The 19,370-nt window shown below is 46.4% G+C and overlaps 1 protein-coding gene across 1 annotated transcript in view; it reads right to left on the bottom strand.

The window, feature by feature from the left end:
* LOC132008356 (exostosin-2) overlaps positions 1-19,370 on the bottom strand; it is a 140,383-nt gene that overhangs the window by 90,850 nt on the left and 30,163 nt on the right. The window contains exons 6-7 of the mRNA XM_059386872.1: positions 18,288-18,427; positions 15,508-15,601 (exon numbers count right to left, since the gene is read on the bottom strand). Coding sequence (XP_059242855.1) covers positions 15,508-15,601; positions 18,288-18,427 — 234 coding nt within the window. The remainder of the gene's footprint in view (positions 1-15,507; positions 15,602-18,287; positions 18,428-19,370) is intronic.

The following is a 19,370-nucleotide window of genomic DNA, read 5'->3' as shown; positions in this document are numbered from 1 at the left end:
CAGACGTTAACAGATACTACACACCTTCCCGAGGACTGCCGGCTGCCCCAGAGCGGATGCCACGGCTCACACGGCTCTGAACCATGTGTGGATCTTACCCAACATGGGCATGTTATACATAGTTCACATTATTATAATAGTTCAAAAGGGGCTTTAAACAAAGAAAATTAGAGCTTTGTAAATAAACGTCATACTTTCCGATCACATGCCACAAATTCTTCCCAATCTCAAATCTGCCACATCCGCTGTGTAAGCTCAGGCTATCTACTAGCCTCCAAGGTTTGCCTTCCCCTTCTATTAAAATGAGAAGAATAACAGCTACCTCATCAGATTTTCAGAAGGAAGCTCCTAATACAGTGCCAAACATACAGGTGGTAACAAAAATGCTCCCCTTCGCTTTGCCAACTGGGAAACATAAGCTCATGACCACACTTGTGACCACAGAACAAGAGAGTGGTAAAATCAGGCTCGGATCTTCCAATGCCTATGTACCTGCCGAATATCCAGTCTTCGCTCTGACGCAGAAAAAGACCTTCCAGCGTGTCTTTTCTGCAAAAGATTTTCAGTAATATTCTATTTGAATTCTAGAAAAGCAGGGGACCTAAAGAGTGATCATTTGCTCCTTTCCTAGGCTAAAGGCGTCATGAGTAGAAGAGACACTTTCTACTCAATATTCGTAGAATGAGAAGTTTGATTTCTTGCCGAAGAAGCTATATTAAAATCATCTAATATCCATGGGTCTCTGGATTTGCTTCTTAATATCAAAGATTTTACTCCTGTTCCTCAGACAAGAAGCCAACCAGATGTGAGAGGGTGACCCACACTCCTACGTCTCCTTGCCAGATCCAGTTTCCCCAGTGGGTCTCCTGGGATCAAGAAGACACTGGAAAGTGTAGCTGAGCCATCTCACAGTAGGGCTCATGAGATCTGGCAGCAAAGACTGAACATCTGAGCCCTGTGACACTTGTACTATGCCGTCTTCAACGTTAATTATGATCCCAGACACGAAAGATGGCTTGATTTGCATGTTTTAGTGCAATTTAAAAGAAAAACTGTTTCAAAATAAACACCACTTGGAGCAAGTCAGAAGAAAAAGGGGTAGAAGAGCTTGAAGGTCGGGGAAGGCTTTGTGACTACTGGTAGGGAATGCTTGAATGGTATGATCTCCTATCCTATGGGAAACAAGAAGGGATCCGGGAAGAAAAAGGGGTAGTCTGACTTGTGTTTCTTGACATATGACAGACAGCTCCTGAAATAGAAAGCCATAGGTTTCAAGTCTCAGGGGTATCACCTTCAAATATATCAATGTTCTAAGGGTGGATCAGTTTTCCCAACTGCTGACGCCTGCTGTGAGGAGAGATCCCAAGCAAAACACAAGCCTCTGACTGGGAGCCTTTGAGGTGGCAGGAACCATGAGGAGTTCAAAGGCAAGGCCGGCCAGAGGCTTGTACCTCCAAGAGCCACAGGGGTGAAAGGTTACTAAAGCAGGAGCCACTGACCAATAAAACTGTGCTTGGTCAAACCCTCTTGACAAAGAGACTAGAGATTCATTTCTGCTGTGCCGGGTTTTCTGAGCTACCCAAGTCTCCGAATCTCGTTATTCCCTAGGTCAGATCAGGAAGCTTCTTTAGTGATCGGCAGCTCCGCAGCTCTCTCGCCCCACGCTTCCATAAAATAGCTGAAAGGTGGATTGGAAAACTTTAATCAAGCTCTGTCACCAAAAATAAATAAGGAAGAAGACAACATGGGCCAATGGGCCAACTACTTATACAGGAATCCGCTGGAGGTGAGATTTCCCTGTTTGCTAAAACCAGGGGAACGTGGGCGTAAGTCTGTTGGATTAGAGAAGGCAAATGTAAAACAAGCCTCACTCCAACCAGGCACGTTGGAAAGGCCTGCCCCCTGGTCAACTATGACACACAAAAACACAGTATGCGAAGGGACCAAGAGGACAGACGTGAAGGCTTACTTCAGGGTGATGATCTCTCCTCTCTCTTGTCCCCCACACAGTGACAATCCAACCAGAGAAAACTAAGGAGATCTTCTTTGGCGGGTTCTTCTTTCTTGGCTGTGGATACTAACTCAACAGACAGGTCACATGTGAGCCCTTCCACTGCGCCTACATATTCCCAGAAAAAGAGAAATTAAGAAGCGTGTGGGTCCAGTGCTTTTATCACTGTTCCCTCTGACTGGGACACAAGTCCTCTATCAGCTGCTGGCGGCTGGAAAGCTCCATCTTCTGATTAGGGTTCATCAAGTCAAGTGCTCCTGTTGACCCTGAATGGAAACCCCAATGTTCATCCTCCAAACTGGGACTCTGAACAGACAGGAAGCTTAAAATCACTCCACTTGCTACATCCGTGGTTCTTGGTTTTTCCTCCTGCCCTTTCTCACCTGAAGGATGCTATACACCCATGAGTAAGAGTAGCATCACACAGCAGGGACTCTCGAGAGAAATCCATATCCCTGTTCCCCACCCCCGCCGCCATCCCATGGTAGGTAGGAAGCAGGTAGGAAGTGAGTGCAAGTGAGAGGGGTGTGTGAACAGGGAGTTCAGATCCTTCCCTCGCCTCACAGCACAAAATGATTCTGGGAGCTGATGAGACATTTCAAGTCTGTCTACACCAGACAGACTTTCTGGTGTAACCTGGTGCAGGTTACACCAGAAAGATTTCCAAAGATTATGCTTGCCAGTGTGCCATACTCAAAGTTACCTACAACTTGCTAGGCAGAGATTTGGGGAATTCAGATCTGGGGTTATTTGAGGCTCTGGGGAAGCCACTCAGGTCCACTGCGCCCTACACACCACCCCACAACCCTGAGTTCAAGTGAGTGTGTTAGTCAGACGTGTCACCAAAAATGCCAAAACTCACTGCTAAACTCAACCCTCAGTCGGCAGTTTAGACAAAAAGAAACACTCAAAGACCTTTGATAACCTATATAAGATCAACAAGACCTGCTCAAATTAACCTGAAAGTTAAAAACACCTCAATACACATAGGTTCTTCAAATAACTGAAATATTTTAATGAAAAGTATTAGAATCTGAAAGACTATATAAATGAACTGCTGTCCTATTAAAGTCCTTATCAAAACGGGAAGTACACATTTAGATATAACAAATCAGTCTTTTTTTCTTTTTAATGACACACAAAAACACAGTATGCGAAGGGACCAAGAGGTCCTAGATTAATTAATCCTAGATCCCTTTTTTAAGATTTTCTTTTTTTTAAATCTGACAGATTTTTTAAATCACAAGTAGGCAGAGGGGCAGGCAGAGAGAGAGGGAAGCAAGCTCCCCACTGAGCAGAGAGCCTGATGTGGGGCTCGATCCCAGGACCTGAGCCAAAGGCTGGCGCTTAACTGACTGAGCCACCCAGGCGCCCCTAACAAATTAGTCTTAAGTTACAAGGACAGAGATAGTCATATTGCCAGAAACAGTTCACACAGACTCCATCTGTACCAACCCTGATCTGATTCAGCGTGCAACCAATATACGTGATTGTAGTCTTACAACAATCTTCCCAAGAACATCATGGGATTATAAGATTAATTGTGCTATTACAAAGCCACAAACTATGCCGGGCCAAAAATCGTTATATGACCCTCAATCCTTTCAACATCCACAATGCTGAGGGAGACAGAATATCTCTATACATAATATATAATAATCTACATCAATATTTACAAATATAGACAGAAATCCTGGATCACTTGAACCCTTACTGAAGACCTGAATACAGTGAATTCTTTACCAAACATAACAACACTTGATAATGGAAAGGTTATTGTTTTGTAAACAAATGGAGATATTTTGGTAAGTATGTAACAAAGTTACAGAAGCTGCACTGGGTTTCCTGTAATGGGCAATTATTTCTCACAAATGCTTCACAAATAGTCCCACTCTGTGGGAAAGCAGCTCCAAAGAGTTGGGCAATTCTTATATAGGCTGCAAATTAATATTTAACAGTTATTAGAGAGGCCATTTCTTGAAGTAATCTCCAATACTGGGGACTCATTACAAAGGACTGACCCATGTTAACTCTAGAGACAGCTCTCCAGCCAATGTCCAAAGAAGAAACTGACCACCCCATCATGAAAAGGAACGGTTCATGATCGCATATTTACAGAGAATCTCCAATATACTCAAGTTATTTTTATGCAACTTAGTTTTCATAACTTAAGTGTTTTCAGTGAGTTTGTTAAAACTACACCATAAACAATAATACCCAGTGTTAAACGTCTTAACAGATTACCAGGTATCAGTTTAGTCCCCCAAAGATGTATTAAAAAGTTCTATCGCTTTGGAGTTTGGGGCACTTTATTTTGTTTTATTGCTCGTTTGGTTTTTATACCTAATTACTCTCCCCACAGGAGCTACATAAGCAATAAAACAAACCAGTATATTTTTATTGTTCGCTCAATGAAAATCATTAATCCTAGATCAACAGCCATATAATTTGACTTACTACAAAAATTCCTTGCTTTTTCCTCAACCTCAAGTTAAGCGGCTATTTTAAATTGAACACACTTGCAAAACTGCTCATGTCCAAAACTCTCTGAAAAGGGAAAAATAATGAGTTTGGTGCCAAAAGGGTACACGGCACTTATAAATACATATCCAGTGGGTTTTGCTTATCTCTACTGATGTCTTCCTAAAGGCTTCAGTTAGGAGAAGAGCAAGCCGGCAGACAGAAAGCACGTCCTGCGGGCATATCCCAACCACTCTGGAAATCAAGGCTGGAAAACTAAAAGGAGGAGGGCAGGGATGCACTTTTCAAAACGCCTGGAAAAACATTCTGGTCAGGAGATGCCAGAGATTTCGAAGCTCCCATCAAGCTGCTGGCCTCGATCCAGGTAATGGTTTTTCCTTCCCCTCAGCTGTCTGCTGCGGAGTTTTCCAGCAAAGAAAGAAAGGAAAAGTGGAGGGAAGAGGGAGGAGCAGCTTCCAGTCCAGTTCTCTGTAAGTGAGAGGGTCAAAAGGGCCCGGCATCGCAGGCTGACATTTATAGAGGGTCTGGCGTTTCCACGAAGCACTCTGGGAGGATTACTGGGGGTTAGCAATCTGGTCTAAAAGGGGCAGCAAAGCAGACTGATGAGCGTCCCTTTAAATTTGATAAGTGAGGCGGAGCGCAAAGAGCCGGTGCGGGTGCAGACGTGCGAGCGGAGGCCCAGCCGGTCAGGCAGACTTTAGAAAAACAGGTACATGCCACGCCTGGCTCCCCTAGCCCTTTGGGGCTGCCCAACTCGCTTGCCGAAGCCTGAAAGCACAACTGCCAGCGGAATGGCACTTTCTCACCGAGGGATTAAAAATAAAAGCCCTTGGAGAATCTTGCCTTGCCTAACCCTCACTGCCCTGCCTCTACCAAGAAAGCGACTCATTGGGCCAGCCACAGGGTTCTGGACCTGCACAGGTTAAAGATCTCGCTAGTCTCCAACCTCCGAATCACGGCCACACCACCCAATCCCTCCTGCCTGGCATTCTTCTTCAATTTGAATATCAGAAGTTTCGCACGACGGCCTGAGCTCCTGGACTCGGCAGAAAGACCCATATAGCTGTCAGCAAACTGATAAGAACTTTAAAATGACTCCGCGGGGCCTCTTTATAAAGAAGAGCCAAAGAAGCCCATAAAGAAACAGGGCAGGGGCCACGGAAACCAGCCGCTCACACTGGTTTAACGTGGCATTAAAATGAGCTACAGATTTATGGCAGTGTTTTAGCCCCTGGCCCAAATCATCTGGGGGATGAAGCTCTCGTCCCTGCTCTCCAGCGGGATTTTAAATCTGGAATGGAGCTGGCCAGAAAGGAATGGGGGGAGGGAGGCAGAGGCAGCAGGAGGAGGAGAAGAAAAAGGAAGAGCAAGAGAGCACCGGGAAAATCATACAACAAAACGGAGTCTCTCTTCAGTGGGATGGGGACAACAGTTCTTTCTAAGAGCTACCTGGCCAGTCCTCTTAAATGCTCATAAAAATTCTCTTTATTTTTAGTTCTTATCCAGTAAACTTGAGTTCCTCAACCACTTACCACCCAAGCATCAAAAAGTTCATCTCTTTTTTTAATTTTTCAGTTCAAAAAATGAATAAAATTATCATTTGGTAGAGAACACATTTGAAGGGGGGGGGGGAAGTCTCGGTACCAAAATGTTTTCTCACTGAAAAGAAGAAAAGTAGTACTTTATCCAAATGTGCCAATGAATTTTTTTTTTAAAGGCCAGCTAGCGAACCACTGGTTTTAATCAGCCATTCTGATCCCAACAGAAAAACAGAGAGGTGAACTGCCTTCCATGCCAAGACGTAGAAAATACACCAGACCCACAGGAATAAATTCTATTTCAAGTTTCCAAGCCCAGAAGCCAATGCATAATACATCCACGTTGGTAACTCACTGTGGTTCCGTAAGACCAAATTCCATACTGGAAGGTTCCTTCCAATATTCAAACCCAAACCCAGGCAGAGCAACAGAGCAGGCAGACCAGAACCCAGCTTTCATGATTTGATGTAATCAATACACTACTCCACAGTGTCAGTAGCCCCAGGTCTGAGATAAGAAAAGGAAATTTTCCAACAAGTTAAGGAACTGGCCCATGGTCCCGGGTTAGGATTTGTGCAACACTTTAGGATTTGAATTCAGGTCTCTCCAACTAGGAGACCCATTTGATTGTCACTACCAACGTTTTTCAAACTTTCTGGACTGGGACCCATGCTACGAAATAAATATATTTTCTACTGAGCTTACGATTCATTTACATATGTAATCGAAATAGAGGTTTCTGGAAGTATTAATCTTTACTGGGTGATATGCTGATATTCTCTTTTCTCTTATATTTCACTAAAAATAAATAAATAAAATGCCAGTCATCACCCAGTGAATTGACTTCATGATCTAACTAATGAACCATGACCCTTGGTCTAGAAAATACTGCAGTACCCAATGCCCAGGCTCCCCCACCCCGACCCGAAATTGTCAGACTGGGAGTGAGGAGACCTGGGATCCAGTCAGGCTCAACCCTGGCCCTTAACACTTCATTCTCAAGATCACCCGGACTCTGGATGACTGGGTGGTCAGTCGGTTAAGAATCTGCCTTTGGCTCAAATCATAATCACAGAATCCTGGGATCAAGTCCTGCCCACTTCTCCCTCTGCCTGCACTCCCCCGCTCATGCACACATGCGCTCTTTCTCAAATAAATAAATAAATACTTAAAAAAAAGGTCACCTGAACTCTAGAGCTTACATGTCATTTATAAAATACAAGGTAAGGGCTGAATAGTTTCGAAGGTCTCTTCTTTGATTTTGTTTCTCAATCTCTTTAGTGAATACTGCTTTCCCCTGCCATCAATCATCATTTCATTATTCTCGTCACTGACCTTCCCTGCCTTCTACTTCTCTACAAAGTTCTCGGCCGCTGCTATTCAAAGGCCTTGCTCATTGTGCTCCATCTCACCTGCCGAGTCTTTCTCATAGAAGCCACCGCCGGGTGGAGGTCACTATCCTCCCAGAGCACCCCGTCTTCCTGTCCGAGACCAGCCAGCCGTGAAGATCCCCTTCACCTCCGATCTACTCCTGACTCTCCATAGCACAACTGAGTGACAGCACTTCTGGCCTTCTAGTGGGGCTATCACGGAAGGAACTCTTCCCAGCAGCCTCGGAGCCTTTTTTAAAGACAGGACCTGTGTCATCATCCCTGCTTTTAAAAAAAAAAAAAAAACAAAAAAACTCCCTCAATCTGCTTGGAAATAGAGCAGGTACCTGATATGTATTTATATTTGATGGGTTTGCATTATGAAATTAAAGATGCGAATTCTCCTAAATATGGAGCATATTTAGGTGGGCTACTCTAGGAAATGCCACTGAACGAATTAAAGCACCATGATAAGATAAGTGAGCATTTCCAGACCAGGTTCCACACACAGCTTGCTTCTGTTTGCCCGTGGACGAGGTGTGCCAGGGCTGCCAAGGAAAGCAGCTTTATGGTCTCTCCATCTGGACTGTGAGGATTTAAATCTCAGAAGTTCTACAAAATAACTGCAAATCAGCGCAAACCTTAAAGACGGGAGAATTTATTTACAGGCCCTAGTGCACTATAAATTTGAGACAGTTCTATTAAAATGCTTTTCTTGGCTTCCCATCAGATACTTGGCAAAAGTCTTTTTCCAATAAGGTTCTTAATACCAAAGTTGTGGAAGGAAGGAAAAAAAAAAAAATGAAACACGTAAAAAAAAAAATGCTCTTGCTTAAGAGTTCCAATTAAATGAGTATTTTATCCTGCTTTAAACAATATACGTTAACCAATCTCTTTTGCGATATGGATTTATACAATCAGGAAAACTCCAACACAGAGAATCCAGTACTATTGAAAAGAAATTATGAAATTCAGGATATCCCATAAAGCAACCCCACTCAGTCCCCACGGCTCTCCTTCAGGCCAAAGAGACCAGCTTTGTGTCAGAACCATGCTTGTCTGTTTCACAGGAAGAACTGCGGGGGTCTGGTCAATGCGTTTTGTTCAAGGCAACCAACCCAGTACGAAAGGGCCAGGACGAAAGCAGAGATCGGGAAACAGCTTGGGGCCAGAGAGTGGGGGAGAAAAGGAGGCAGGGAATATCTGACATTTTTTAAAAAGCTGTCAGAGTTCAGTTGAAGCATGTTAAAAAAAATTCAATTTCACAGGTGGGGGGATAAAAATGACAGACATTACAATATTGATTCTGGAAATTAGAAGTGAAATATTTTCCATATTCTTCATAATATATAATATATTTCCAGGGATGCATCCAGTCAGCCTGAAATGTCTCAAGCGACTGTTTGGAGAAGACTATCCAATAATCAGTCAACTTGAATTATTGGCAAGTTCATCTTTTTTTTTTTTTTTTTTGCCTCTATCCAGGCCACACAGCTCTGTGATCTGAATAAAGTTGTGGGCAGCTAAAGAGACTGTCTCCCTGTCTGTCCCTCACATGGTGTGCGGTCTTGGGAGGGTTACTTTACATGCCTCTATCCTCAGCGTCCTCGCATGAAAACGTTCAGATTGCCCGTCTGCCCGCCTACCTCACTACTCTGGTTAAACAGTTTGCTCGTAAACCCGTGTACCCAGGGGGAGGGAGGGAGGGGCAAGTGCACATGGACTGGCGGTGGACAGGACAGACAAGCCACCTGCATGGGGAACCTTCAGAGAATGGGGCTGTCAAGGTTTCTAGACATCTGAGAGTTTACACCTTTCACTGAATCATGAAACACTTTTTTAGAAATACATTTTTTTTTCATTTTTACTAAGTTTTTAATATTAATTCCAGTCGAGTTAACATGCAATGTTATATTAGTTTCAGGTGTACGATAATAGTTATTCAAGAGTTCTATCCATGACTCAGTGCTCATCACTCTAAGTGTACTTAATCCCCATCACCCATTTCCCCATTCCCCCCACCCACCTCCCCTCTGGTGACCGTCAGTTTGTTCTCTGTATTTAAGAGTCTGGGGGCACCTGGGTGGCTCAGAGGGTTAAAGCCTCTGTCTTCAGCTCAGGTCATGATTCCAGGGTCCTGGGATCGAGCCCCACATCGGGCTCTCTGCTCAGCAGGAAGACTGCTTCCTTTCCCCCACCCCCCTGTCTACTTGTGATCTATGTCTGTCAAATAAGTATATAAATAAATAAAATCTTTAAAAAAAAAAAGTCTGTAAAAACAAACATTTTGGACAGACTTTATAAAAACTTTATAAAGTATATTACTTTAAGAGCCACCATTTAAAAATGTGTGTGCGTGCGCGTGTGTGTGTATGCATGTGTGTATATGCACTAAACAAAATTTAAACTTTCGCTTAAAGATTCAAGGGCATCACCAAGAATAGCAATTTCTGTACTTTCTCAATTTTAAGACACCCCATCAATAGCAGCTTTAGGGGAAAAAACAGAAACCATATTCAATGTTCAAACTGATGGCAAGTCTCTTTTGGATGTCAGAAATCCAAAACATGAAAAACAAACAAACACGCACTTCTTTGAATCAAGGAAATCTGCCGTCTCACACTGATGCGCCCAGGACGCAGTGAAGCCTGAAAAGGCGTCAGCCATGTGTCCGATGTACGGAGTTTTATTTCTGAAACAGCTTTTCCATCTTCGCCATTCACGCCAGACTGGTAGGGGACTCGTCTCAGAGACCCTTCCTTACGGTCTTTCTGCCCTTCGATTTGCGACTTCTAACTGTGACTGTGCTAACTGGGTAAGTCACCGTGTTGAAATTACGTAATTTCAGAATTTTAAAATAAATTCATAATTTTAAAATAAAATACAAGCCTCGTTTTAGGGGCTGTCCCACGGACAAAGTGCATGACCTCTGGTGTGCACACACACGTGCACGGCTGTGGGTTCTGTCCTGCCCTCTCCTTTATCACAGCGAGGCCTCACCATCGTCCTGGTCAGTGAGGGTGCCACGTGCCTGGGGCTTTGGTTTCTTAAATAGAAGTGTTTTGTCTTTTTCTAATCAGCCAATTATATCTTCCTGTACTCCTCAGCAGCACAAATATTCAGTCTGCTTAATAGGAAAGTATGAAGGCAAACTGAGATGGGTCAGTGTAGAAGAATGAAAAGAAACTGGTATTTTAACTCACCCAAGCTTAAAGGCCAGGGAGAAGAGAAGATGCTGACTCTTTCTGCCACCTCAAAGGCTCCCAGTCAATTGAGTACAAAGAAGAGTTCAAAGGCAAGGCAGGCTCCTGACTTCCACCTCCTAGTGTGGCTGAGGTTAGAGGTCACTGCTGGTGGAGCCACTGACCAATAAAAGAATGTTTGGAAACTCCACTCGACAGATAAACCGCGGATCCATTTACGCCTTCCTCCCTATGCACACAAACATTTCCAACTCTACAGTCCTGTGTCTACCCAGCCTTCCAAGATCCTAGATTGCTTTCTTTTCCACTGTCATTCAAGAGAGACCGGGGATAGGAATGTTCCTGCTCACTACAGAAAAATAGTCACTTGCATACTTCCTCCTGTCTTCCAATATAAGAAAGGTGGTTGCTAGGCCTCTCCACCTTCAAGGCCTACCTCAAATGCCACCACCTGCCCAGCAAAGCTGTCCCTGACAACTTTGGCCCATAACTTCTTCCTTCCGTTTCAGATCCCTAATGCACTTTGGAAAACGTGCACCATTTTCTCAACTTTCTCTATGCTTATATCCAAGATGACAAGTAGGCCTTTGTGAGTGGGGATCGCAGATTTATTACTATCTCCCACCATCTCCCCTTAAAAAAACAACACTTAATTAGGGCTTCACTAAGTTAACTAGTTAATTTAGCTCATGGGATGATAAAAGGCCAACTGATGATTTGGCTTTATACCGTTATAACTCTCATCCTCTACTAATTAAAGGAACCGGTTTCTAATTTACCCACAAAGAAAACCTATAAGCCTCACCTAGCTTGTCCAATACTCTTTTCAGCTTTCAGGAGTAGATAACGGGCTTTCTCTAGGCTCTAGCCTTGTCCTTAACTTTATGGTTGCTTCGCTATCACATCTAAAGTCACGAGACAAATTTACTTACTTGCCCTTGTCAGGCAAAGTGTCTCTCCCTTGGTTCATCCTAATGCCAAGTCACAATGAAGACGTTCACCACGGTCCCCACCAGTCACCCTGCAGCTTCCCTCGTCCAGAGCTCTGAGCTGCAAAACGTCACTCTAATATTTCCATCACCGAGATCGCACCCCAGCTCCACTGGGGTCAATTCAGACAGAGAGCTCTGTTCCACCTGCAGACAGCAAAAATCCTGTGCTCAGCACTACTTCTTCCTCATCTGAAAGAAATGGTCTCTAGAGACCGACTATGAGGACAATGCCAGTCAGAAGCACCTTAGGATTTCTCAGAAACATTTACACCGTGCAAAGGAAAAGGAGTCACTTAAAAGTGGATGGAGACCTCTGCTGGCTGCAACTGTCCCTGCAGCTTCTTGAACTAGTTACCAGCTGCGGAGCAAGACCTACAGACTGTGGCTCAGGCTCAGCAACTTCCGACCTATCAACCAGGGGCTCCAAGGCATCAACTATGGCTACAGGAGGATTTCCCTAAAGTTTATGCCTGTCTTACAAAAACATCCAAACTGGACCTCCCTAAAGAGAATTCACTAAGCTGTAAAAACCTTCCAGAACCAAGTGTGTCCTGTTTTTCCAGCCATTCCTGCCACGGTCACATTAAATCGATGAACAGTAAACGGAGGGCAAAATGACAAGCAGATTCTGCAAAGGGTCCTAGAGAACAAAAGAACTCTCTCTAATCTTAGATGAGGGCTTCACTATCACTAGGATGGTAGTTCCCAATCAAAGCAATGTTGTCCCACACCGGACAGTTAACAGTATCTAAAGCCATTTTGGGGGGTGCCTGGGTGGCTCAGTGGGGCGCCTGGGTGGCTCAGCAGGAAGCCTCTGCCTTCGGCTCAGGTCATGATCTCAGGGTCCTGGGATCAAGCCCCACATCGGGCTCTCTGCTCAGCTCTCTCTCAGGGGGGAGCCTGCTTCCTCCTCCTCCTCTCTCTCTCTCTCTCTGCCTGCCTCTCTGCCTGCTTGTGATCTCTGTCTGTCAAATAAATAAATAAAATCTAAAAAAAAAAAAAAAAAAAAAAAAAAAGGTCTTTTTTGGATCTTGGAAAAGGGACGTGCTATTGGCATCTAGTAGCTGAACCTGGTCATCCTTATACCTCTCTGGGAATTAGTTCAACCAGATAATCTCACTTTTGGTTGAGATCAGCCCAATCTAGAAGTCTAAGATTGGGAGAAGAGGCTGTTCTGGGCTCACAGAATATTCAGGGAAAGGGGAGCCCCATGGAACACGGCAGTGGAGTGCTTCAGAAGGTCTGAAAGCAGCAGAGAAGAAGGACATGAGGGCATCTGGGTGGCTCAGTGGGTTAAAGCCTCTGCCTTCAGCTCCGGTCATGATCCTAGGGTTCTGGGATCAAGCCCCGAACCGGGCTCTCTGCTTAGTGGGAAATCTGCTTCCCCTCTCTCTCTCTCTGCCTCTCTGCCTACTTGTGATCTTTGTCTGTCAAATAAAGAAATAAAAACCTAAAAAAAAAAAAAAAAAAAAAAAAAAAGAGGGACATAAGAAGACCAAAGGAAAACTTGGAAAAGGAGGTAGGCAAGTGCCTAGACTGCCCTTCTATCCAAGTTGACCCAACATGGGGCACTCGCCACCCAAGGAGGTGACTGGCCCTCAGGCCTAGAAGCATGCAGCAGAGAGAGCCACTCAGTCATTCATGCTGTCAAGGACGGTGATATTCTTGCTAAGGACACGAAGTCAGAGACTTTTTAAATAGCTGAATGGAACAGGAGAGAGGATCTAGCCTATCATAAATCCACCATTTCATAAAGGTGGCAATGAAAGCCGGGTAAGTTCTGGTGACTTATCACTGTGGTGTAACTCCCAGGGACAGAACCAGAGTTCATATCCAAGTCTTTTGACTCCAAGTATATCTCTTTGAACCCAAATAACCTCAAAGTACTCTATTTTTAATGACGTCTATCCATTCCATCTCAGTAGTTCTATGATTCGGAGCCCAGACTCAGAAACGCCCAGCTGTGCCTGCCTCAGACCTGTGGTTCCCCACCCGTCTCTGGGCAACGATGGCATTCCACAGGCTGGCCATGGGAGCTTGGCTCCGAAAACCCAATGAGTCTCCTTCCCAGCAGGATGGTGCTAGCTTTCTACTTGGCCTTGTCATACTGGAATCTTAAGATAGTATCTGATTTGGCAGATGACTCTCTTCCTGGTTACGTTAATAAATCATGATGCCGTAAAAGAGACACCCAGAGCTCAGACACCAGGCCTGTTCTTCTGTGAAAAGGAACAGTTTCTCCTACACAACTTGTAAGAACTGTAGGTTTAGATGAAGAATCTAGAGATCTCCAGACGGATTTTCTAAATTGAAACTCAGATAAGACCAGTGGCCAAGTAATAACTGAGAAGCCCAAACACTTAAAATAAACATGAACAGCTCTGGAAAAAACAGTGGGGAGGCTAAAATCCAACTGTGGCTTGTTTTGTTTCGTTTTGAAGATTTTATTTATTTAAGAGAGAGAGCGCGCACACAGAGGGAGAGGAAGAGGGCACAGAGAGAGAGGGAGAAGCAGACGCCCCACTGAGCAGGGAGGCAGAAGTGGGGCTCGATCCCAGGACCCAGGGATCAGGACCTGAAGCAAAGTCAGGGACTTAACCAACTGAGCCACCCAGGGGCCCCTGTAATTTGCTTTCCTATCACAACACCAACACACGTTACAGATGAGGTTGCTGAGGTCCATGGAAGGCGAGTCCTTGGCCGCGGGCAGAGTGGGTGCCGAGCCGAGATGGCACAGGCGCAGGCAGTCTGAGCAGCACCAGCACAGGGGACGTGGTCGTCTCCGTGGTTTAAAGTCATAAACAGGGAAGACTCAACAGATCCGCTAATTTCCCCTGCCTCCTAAAACCCTAAAATGATGATGACGACAAATTTTTAAAAATGAAGGCGCAGTCACTCTAAGCTCTAGAAGATGGGAGATGAGCGGAAACAACCAGATGCGGAAGCTGAGGAGCAGCAAGAGGCGTGGTGGCCGGTTCTCCAGGCCCACATGGCCACTGAGGAAAATCAGTGCAGAAAACCCCGAGGTCATCTGCGGTGGAACCCCAAGTGGGGCAAAGATGAGGGACTTAGCACAGAGACTCCCCCAACCCTCTCTCCTGCTCATCTCCTACAATGGTAATCTTGACAAGAATAAAAACCTTAAGAATCTACTAAACAGAAAAGAAACAAGCACAGTACCAATCTGGGGTAGTCTTTTTAATTTTTTTTTTGAACTTACTTGACATTTCAGCCCAACTAAATTTCTTTCGGGAAAGAGAAAAGAAAGAGAAGCAGGACTATCCAGGGCCCCGAGTGGCATGCTGCAGACCGTGGACAGCAGCCTAGGGGAAGGGGCATCAGGAGGTGGAAGAGAAACCGGACAGTGAGGCAGGGGTGTGTCACTGCTCTGGGGGACAGGAAGCACCCCTTGGCAAGGGAGGCCGCCAGGACTGGGAACCTAGGCCAGCTGCTCCAGGGGACAGGGAGCACCGCTTGGTGAGGGAGGCCGCTGGGATTGGGAAGCTCGGCCGGCTGATAGGACAACATTCTGCTCAGCAGCTACTCAGAAGTATCACCCTGAAATGTCCCCACTTCCTGAGCTACCGTAGTCACAACTATCACCTGCTGTGAAAATGACCATCTAAACAGGTTCAGTTTTGCATCCAGCACACGCTGCTACACAATGACCCCAAAACATAAAAACAGAGGATCCCCCTTGGGAGCGCGTGCACCTCCGACAGTTACTCTCGCAAACCTCATCCAACGTGACTCACCTGAGCCCACTTTCCTCTCCTCAGGTCAGCGGGTCGATCCAGCTGCAGCGATGACCCCCGCTTACATGTTCGGCTCTGTCCACGTGTATCTTGCACAGGGCAGGCCACCCTCCGGACCACCCACGTCACCCCCCAGCAGGGCTGCCCGGCCTCTTACCTGCCGCTGCATTTCTTCAATCTGTCTTCGGGGGATGCCCTGCAAGATGCCATACACGTCAGACAGCTTTTCTTCTGGCACAACCACAGATGCTCTGGGGACGACAGCAGGACAATCACATACACATGGCCCTCTGCACAAGGACCCCTGCATATCCAGCCGCCTCATTCTCCGGAACAGGAAACTATACCCTCCCTCATCCCGCATTCCCTCTGCAGAGGGCTTGTCCTCCTCCTCCTCCTCCCCCGTCTCCTCAGGGCCTACCTTCTCGACAGCATTCTCTAGCCTGCTGCGTGTCCTCCCTCCCCGCCACCTGTGCACTCCAGTCATGCTGGGGCCCTTCCAGATGCTTCCACAAACCATGCTCTGCATTCCCTGGGGTCTGTGGGTGTACATGTCCTCCTCCCTGGTGTACTCTTTTCCTTCCCTGCCCATTCTGAACAAACCAGGACTTCTGTCATTTAGCTACCCACTCAAGGCCACTCTTGGCACCCATTTACGGAGCCGCTATCATGTGCCAGTGCTGGGATTACAATAGCGACCAAATCGGACAAAGGCCGGGGCTGAGCACCGTGAGAACACCTGCGGGGGCGCATTCTAGGCAGACGGCCCTGAGGAAGCAGCGTGCTGGGAATGTTCTGGCAACAGCACCGAGGCTGGCGTGGCTGGAGTAACGAAGACGGAGAAAACCAGGAGATAAACGGGAGGGCGGGGCACAGCAAGCACACAGGGCCTTGGAGGCTGTGGTAAGGACGTGGCTCTCACTGAGAGAGAACGCCATTAGACGGTCTTAGGCAGAGCTGGCATGACCTGATTCAGTGCCAGTGGGGTCATTTTGCCCAAAGTGTTAGAAGAAACTGCAGAAAGCAGGAGCAGAAAAACAGCTGGAGACGGTCGCAAAATCCAGTGGGAGCGCTGGGGAAAGCGGTGAGGACAGCGCCACCGACAGGACTAGCCACAGCTCAGACACGCTGGCGAGGGAGACAGAGGGCTCAGCCATCACCCATCTGTCGGGGAATTTTGCAGGGTTTCCCATTTTCTTTGTACCAATTAACTTGTTACAATCTGAAAGCCGCACCCCAGCAAGACTAGCCTGTTAGGATGGAAACCACGCCTGATCCACTACTAGCACCCCTGAGCATCTGGTCCATGGTCCCGCACACACAGCTGGCACTTAGTAAATATCTGTTAAGTAAGTCCACAACATCTACCGTACAGATGGGAAAACTGAGGCTCAAAGGAAGGAAGGAAGAAAAGAAATGATTTGGCAAGATCACAAACTAGCCAGTGAGAGAGCTAGCTCCCTGAAACCCGACCTTCTGGCTCCAAATCCAGAGCCCTTCCAATACTTACCCATAATTACAATGACCCAAGCCGGTCTGGACTCTCACAGGAGTATTTTTCCAGCCTCAGCTCAGGGTCACTGCCTCCATGAAGCCCTCACCAACTCCACTGCTGGCAATGGTGTGCGCCTCCTTCTTGAGATTCTCCTCCTACTCCACCCAGCCTGGCTGCCTCTATAGTCAGCCATTGCTGGTTTACCTGTCCATCTTCCACCATTAGGTGAGGGGCTTCCTAGAGGCAAGTCTGACCTTGACCATCTTTATATCCCCGTACCTAACACAGCACCTCAAAAGTAAAGGGCCCTCAACAAATGTCTCCACGGACACTCAAATGATTGGAAGTGGCTCAGCACGTCCTTAGGATAAAGAGAAGTATACAGCCTCATCCTTCAGGCAGAATGAGCCTCTGTCCGGGCTTCTGCCCCCTGTGCAAGCATCTACTACAGCATTCATCACACTTTATTAGAATGTTTGGTTTGTCCCTGTGAGATCCCAGTCTCTTTAAGAGCAGAGACTGCAGTATTCACAGGAGACTTTCCGATAACCATGAGATGAATGGAGGTACAGAAGAATGAATGCTACTTGCATTATTCAAATAGCTATGGTGATCAGACAAGAACAGAAATATCAGAACAGTTGGGAGAGAAGATAATTAAGTATCGGAAGCAAAGTCAAGCCTCAGAGGTATTCACAAAGGGAGCTAATTTTCAACTATCTTTAACCTCCCAAGTCCTAGGGCAATGAAACAACGTGAGACCAGAGGGCTCTTCTGTCCCTTACAGCAGTGGCAGGCCTAACCAAGCAGGGCCCATGCATGTCCATCTGCGCACAGGCAGGTCTCTAAGCTCTCCCGCACGTGGCGGCCCGCCCCCTCCAGCTAGTAACATTAGGCAAGCTCTGCAGGGTCTCTAGGGCAGCGCTTGCCACTGTGGCTACAAATCACACCCGAGGAGCTTTGAGATGCAGCATTCCTGAGGGGGAGGCCCAAGAATTGTTTGAAGTCCTTCAGGTGAGCAGACGGTGCAGGTACAGCGGAGAACCACTGTTCTTGGCCAAGGTTGCTGACCATCTTTGGTAAAATGCCAGATAGTATGTATTTCAGCCTTTGTGGGCCATATCCTCTTTGTCACAACCCCTCAGCTCTGTCACTGCAGCACAGAAACGGCCGGGAGGTAATCTGTGAGTCAGTGGGTGTGGCTGTGTTTCAATAAAACTTTATTTACAAAACCTGGCAGGTTCCCATATTTGGCCCCAAGGCCTCAGTTTGTGAACCTCTGCTCTAGGCCAACCGACTAACTCTTCTGACGGAAAATACAGCTAAATAATCTACAGAAAGAGTTCTCCAACCTCAGTATGCAGTACAATCACCGAGGGGACTTTCGAAATCTAATACACACAGAACCACTGGTATAAAGTTTATTAGAGGGCAACACTCACCTCTTCCAGTCCAGAACTTCAGAGAAAGGCAAAACATAGGAGTCTGCAACGATGACTGGAACACAGCCGGCGCGTAGAACGTCACTCAGTGCCGCCTGGCCCAGCCGAGCACCACGAAGAACCACACAGAACGTGGCCTCCTGCAGGAACGCAAGCAGAGGTGGGGGTCACACACCAGCTTCGCTGACGCACTCGGATCACCACGGACCCTGCAGTTCTCCAGAGGGCTGAAGCCAAGCACTACCAAGATGTCCTGACAGGGAATGTGAAAAGATGAAAGCTCACACCGGGGTAACTTGGAAAGCTTAACTGGCCACGGTCCTTGGTATTTCCACTCTTCAGTGTCACCTCAATGCTGCTACTGGTGGCATCTGAAATGTCCAGAGCCAATGTCCCAGCCTTTCTCTGGGAACTCAATAATGGAACCTCCCACCGCCGGGTTCCTTCCAGCCCTAGTCTACTAGGCAAACACACTGTGGCACGGGGGCTGACCTCAGCCCACCTCATAGCAGAATTATTTGTCTGGGCATTTCAGGCTTTCTAGAAGACCCCCTAAGGAAGCTATCAACTTTCATCTTTCATCTTTCTACTTCTCGTGGCTTCGAGCAGTGTGCTCTGTACATAGCAGGTACTCATGTCATGAATGCGGTGCCTCTGAAAACATACAGATGTGTCCCTCTTAGAACAATAAATCAAACAGAAAGCAAAGTCTCAAAGAACTGCTTCTCCCCTCCTTCCCTCAAGCCAAGTTAATGTGGGGAACATTTCAGAAAATGACAGACGTACAGGAGAACAAACGGTTGTAGGAGGTAAGCCAAAATAAGAAACAACTCTCTCTCTAACGCTCAGTTTCTCCCAGTGTTTGCCTCCTCGGGAGGAAGAAAAAAGATTAAAAAAAACAACAACAACACAGTTTCATCTTTACAGCTAGAGAAAAGGAAAGCTCAGAAAAAAAGAAAAACTTCAAATCCTCCAGGGATACACGAGAGAGCAGCGGGGGCCGAGGAAGAGAATTGGTCATGGCACCTAGGGGTGCAGGTGGACAGCTCGGCCTGCCCGGAGGAGTCGGCATCCAGATGTGGA

This window comes from Mustela nigripes, unplaced genomic scaffold (assembly GCF_022355385.1).
Source record: "Mustela nigripes isolate SB6536 unplaced genomic scaffold, MUSNIG.SB6536 HiC_scaffold_148, whole genome shotgun sequence".
NCBI lineage: Eukaryota > Metazoa > Chordata > Mammalia > Carnivora > Mustelidae > Mustela > Mustela nigripes.
Note: the sequence above shows the minus strand (reverse complement) of the source record. Positions and strands in the feature narration are given on the sequence as shown.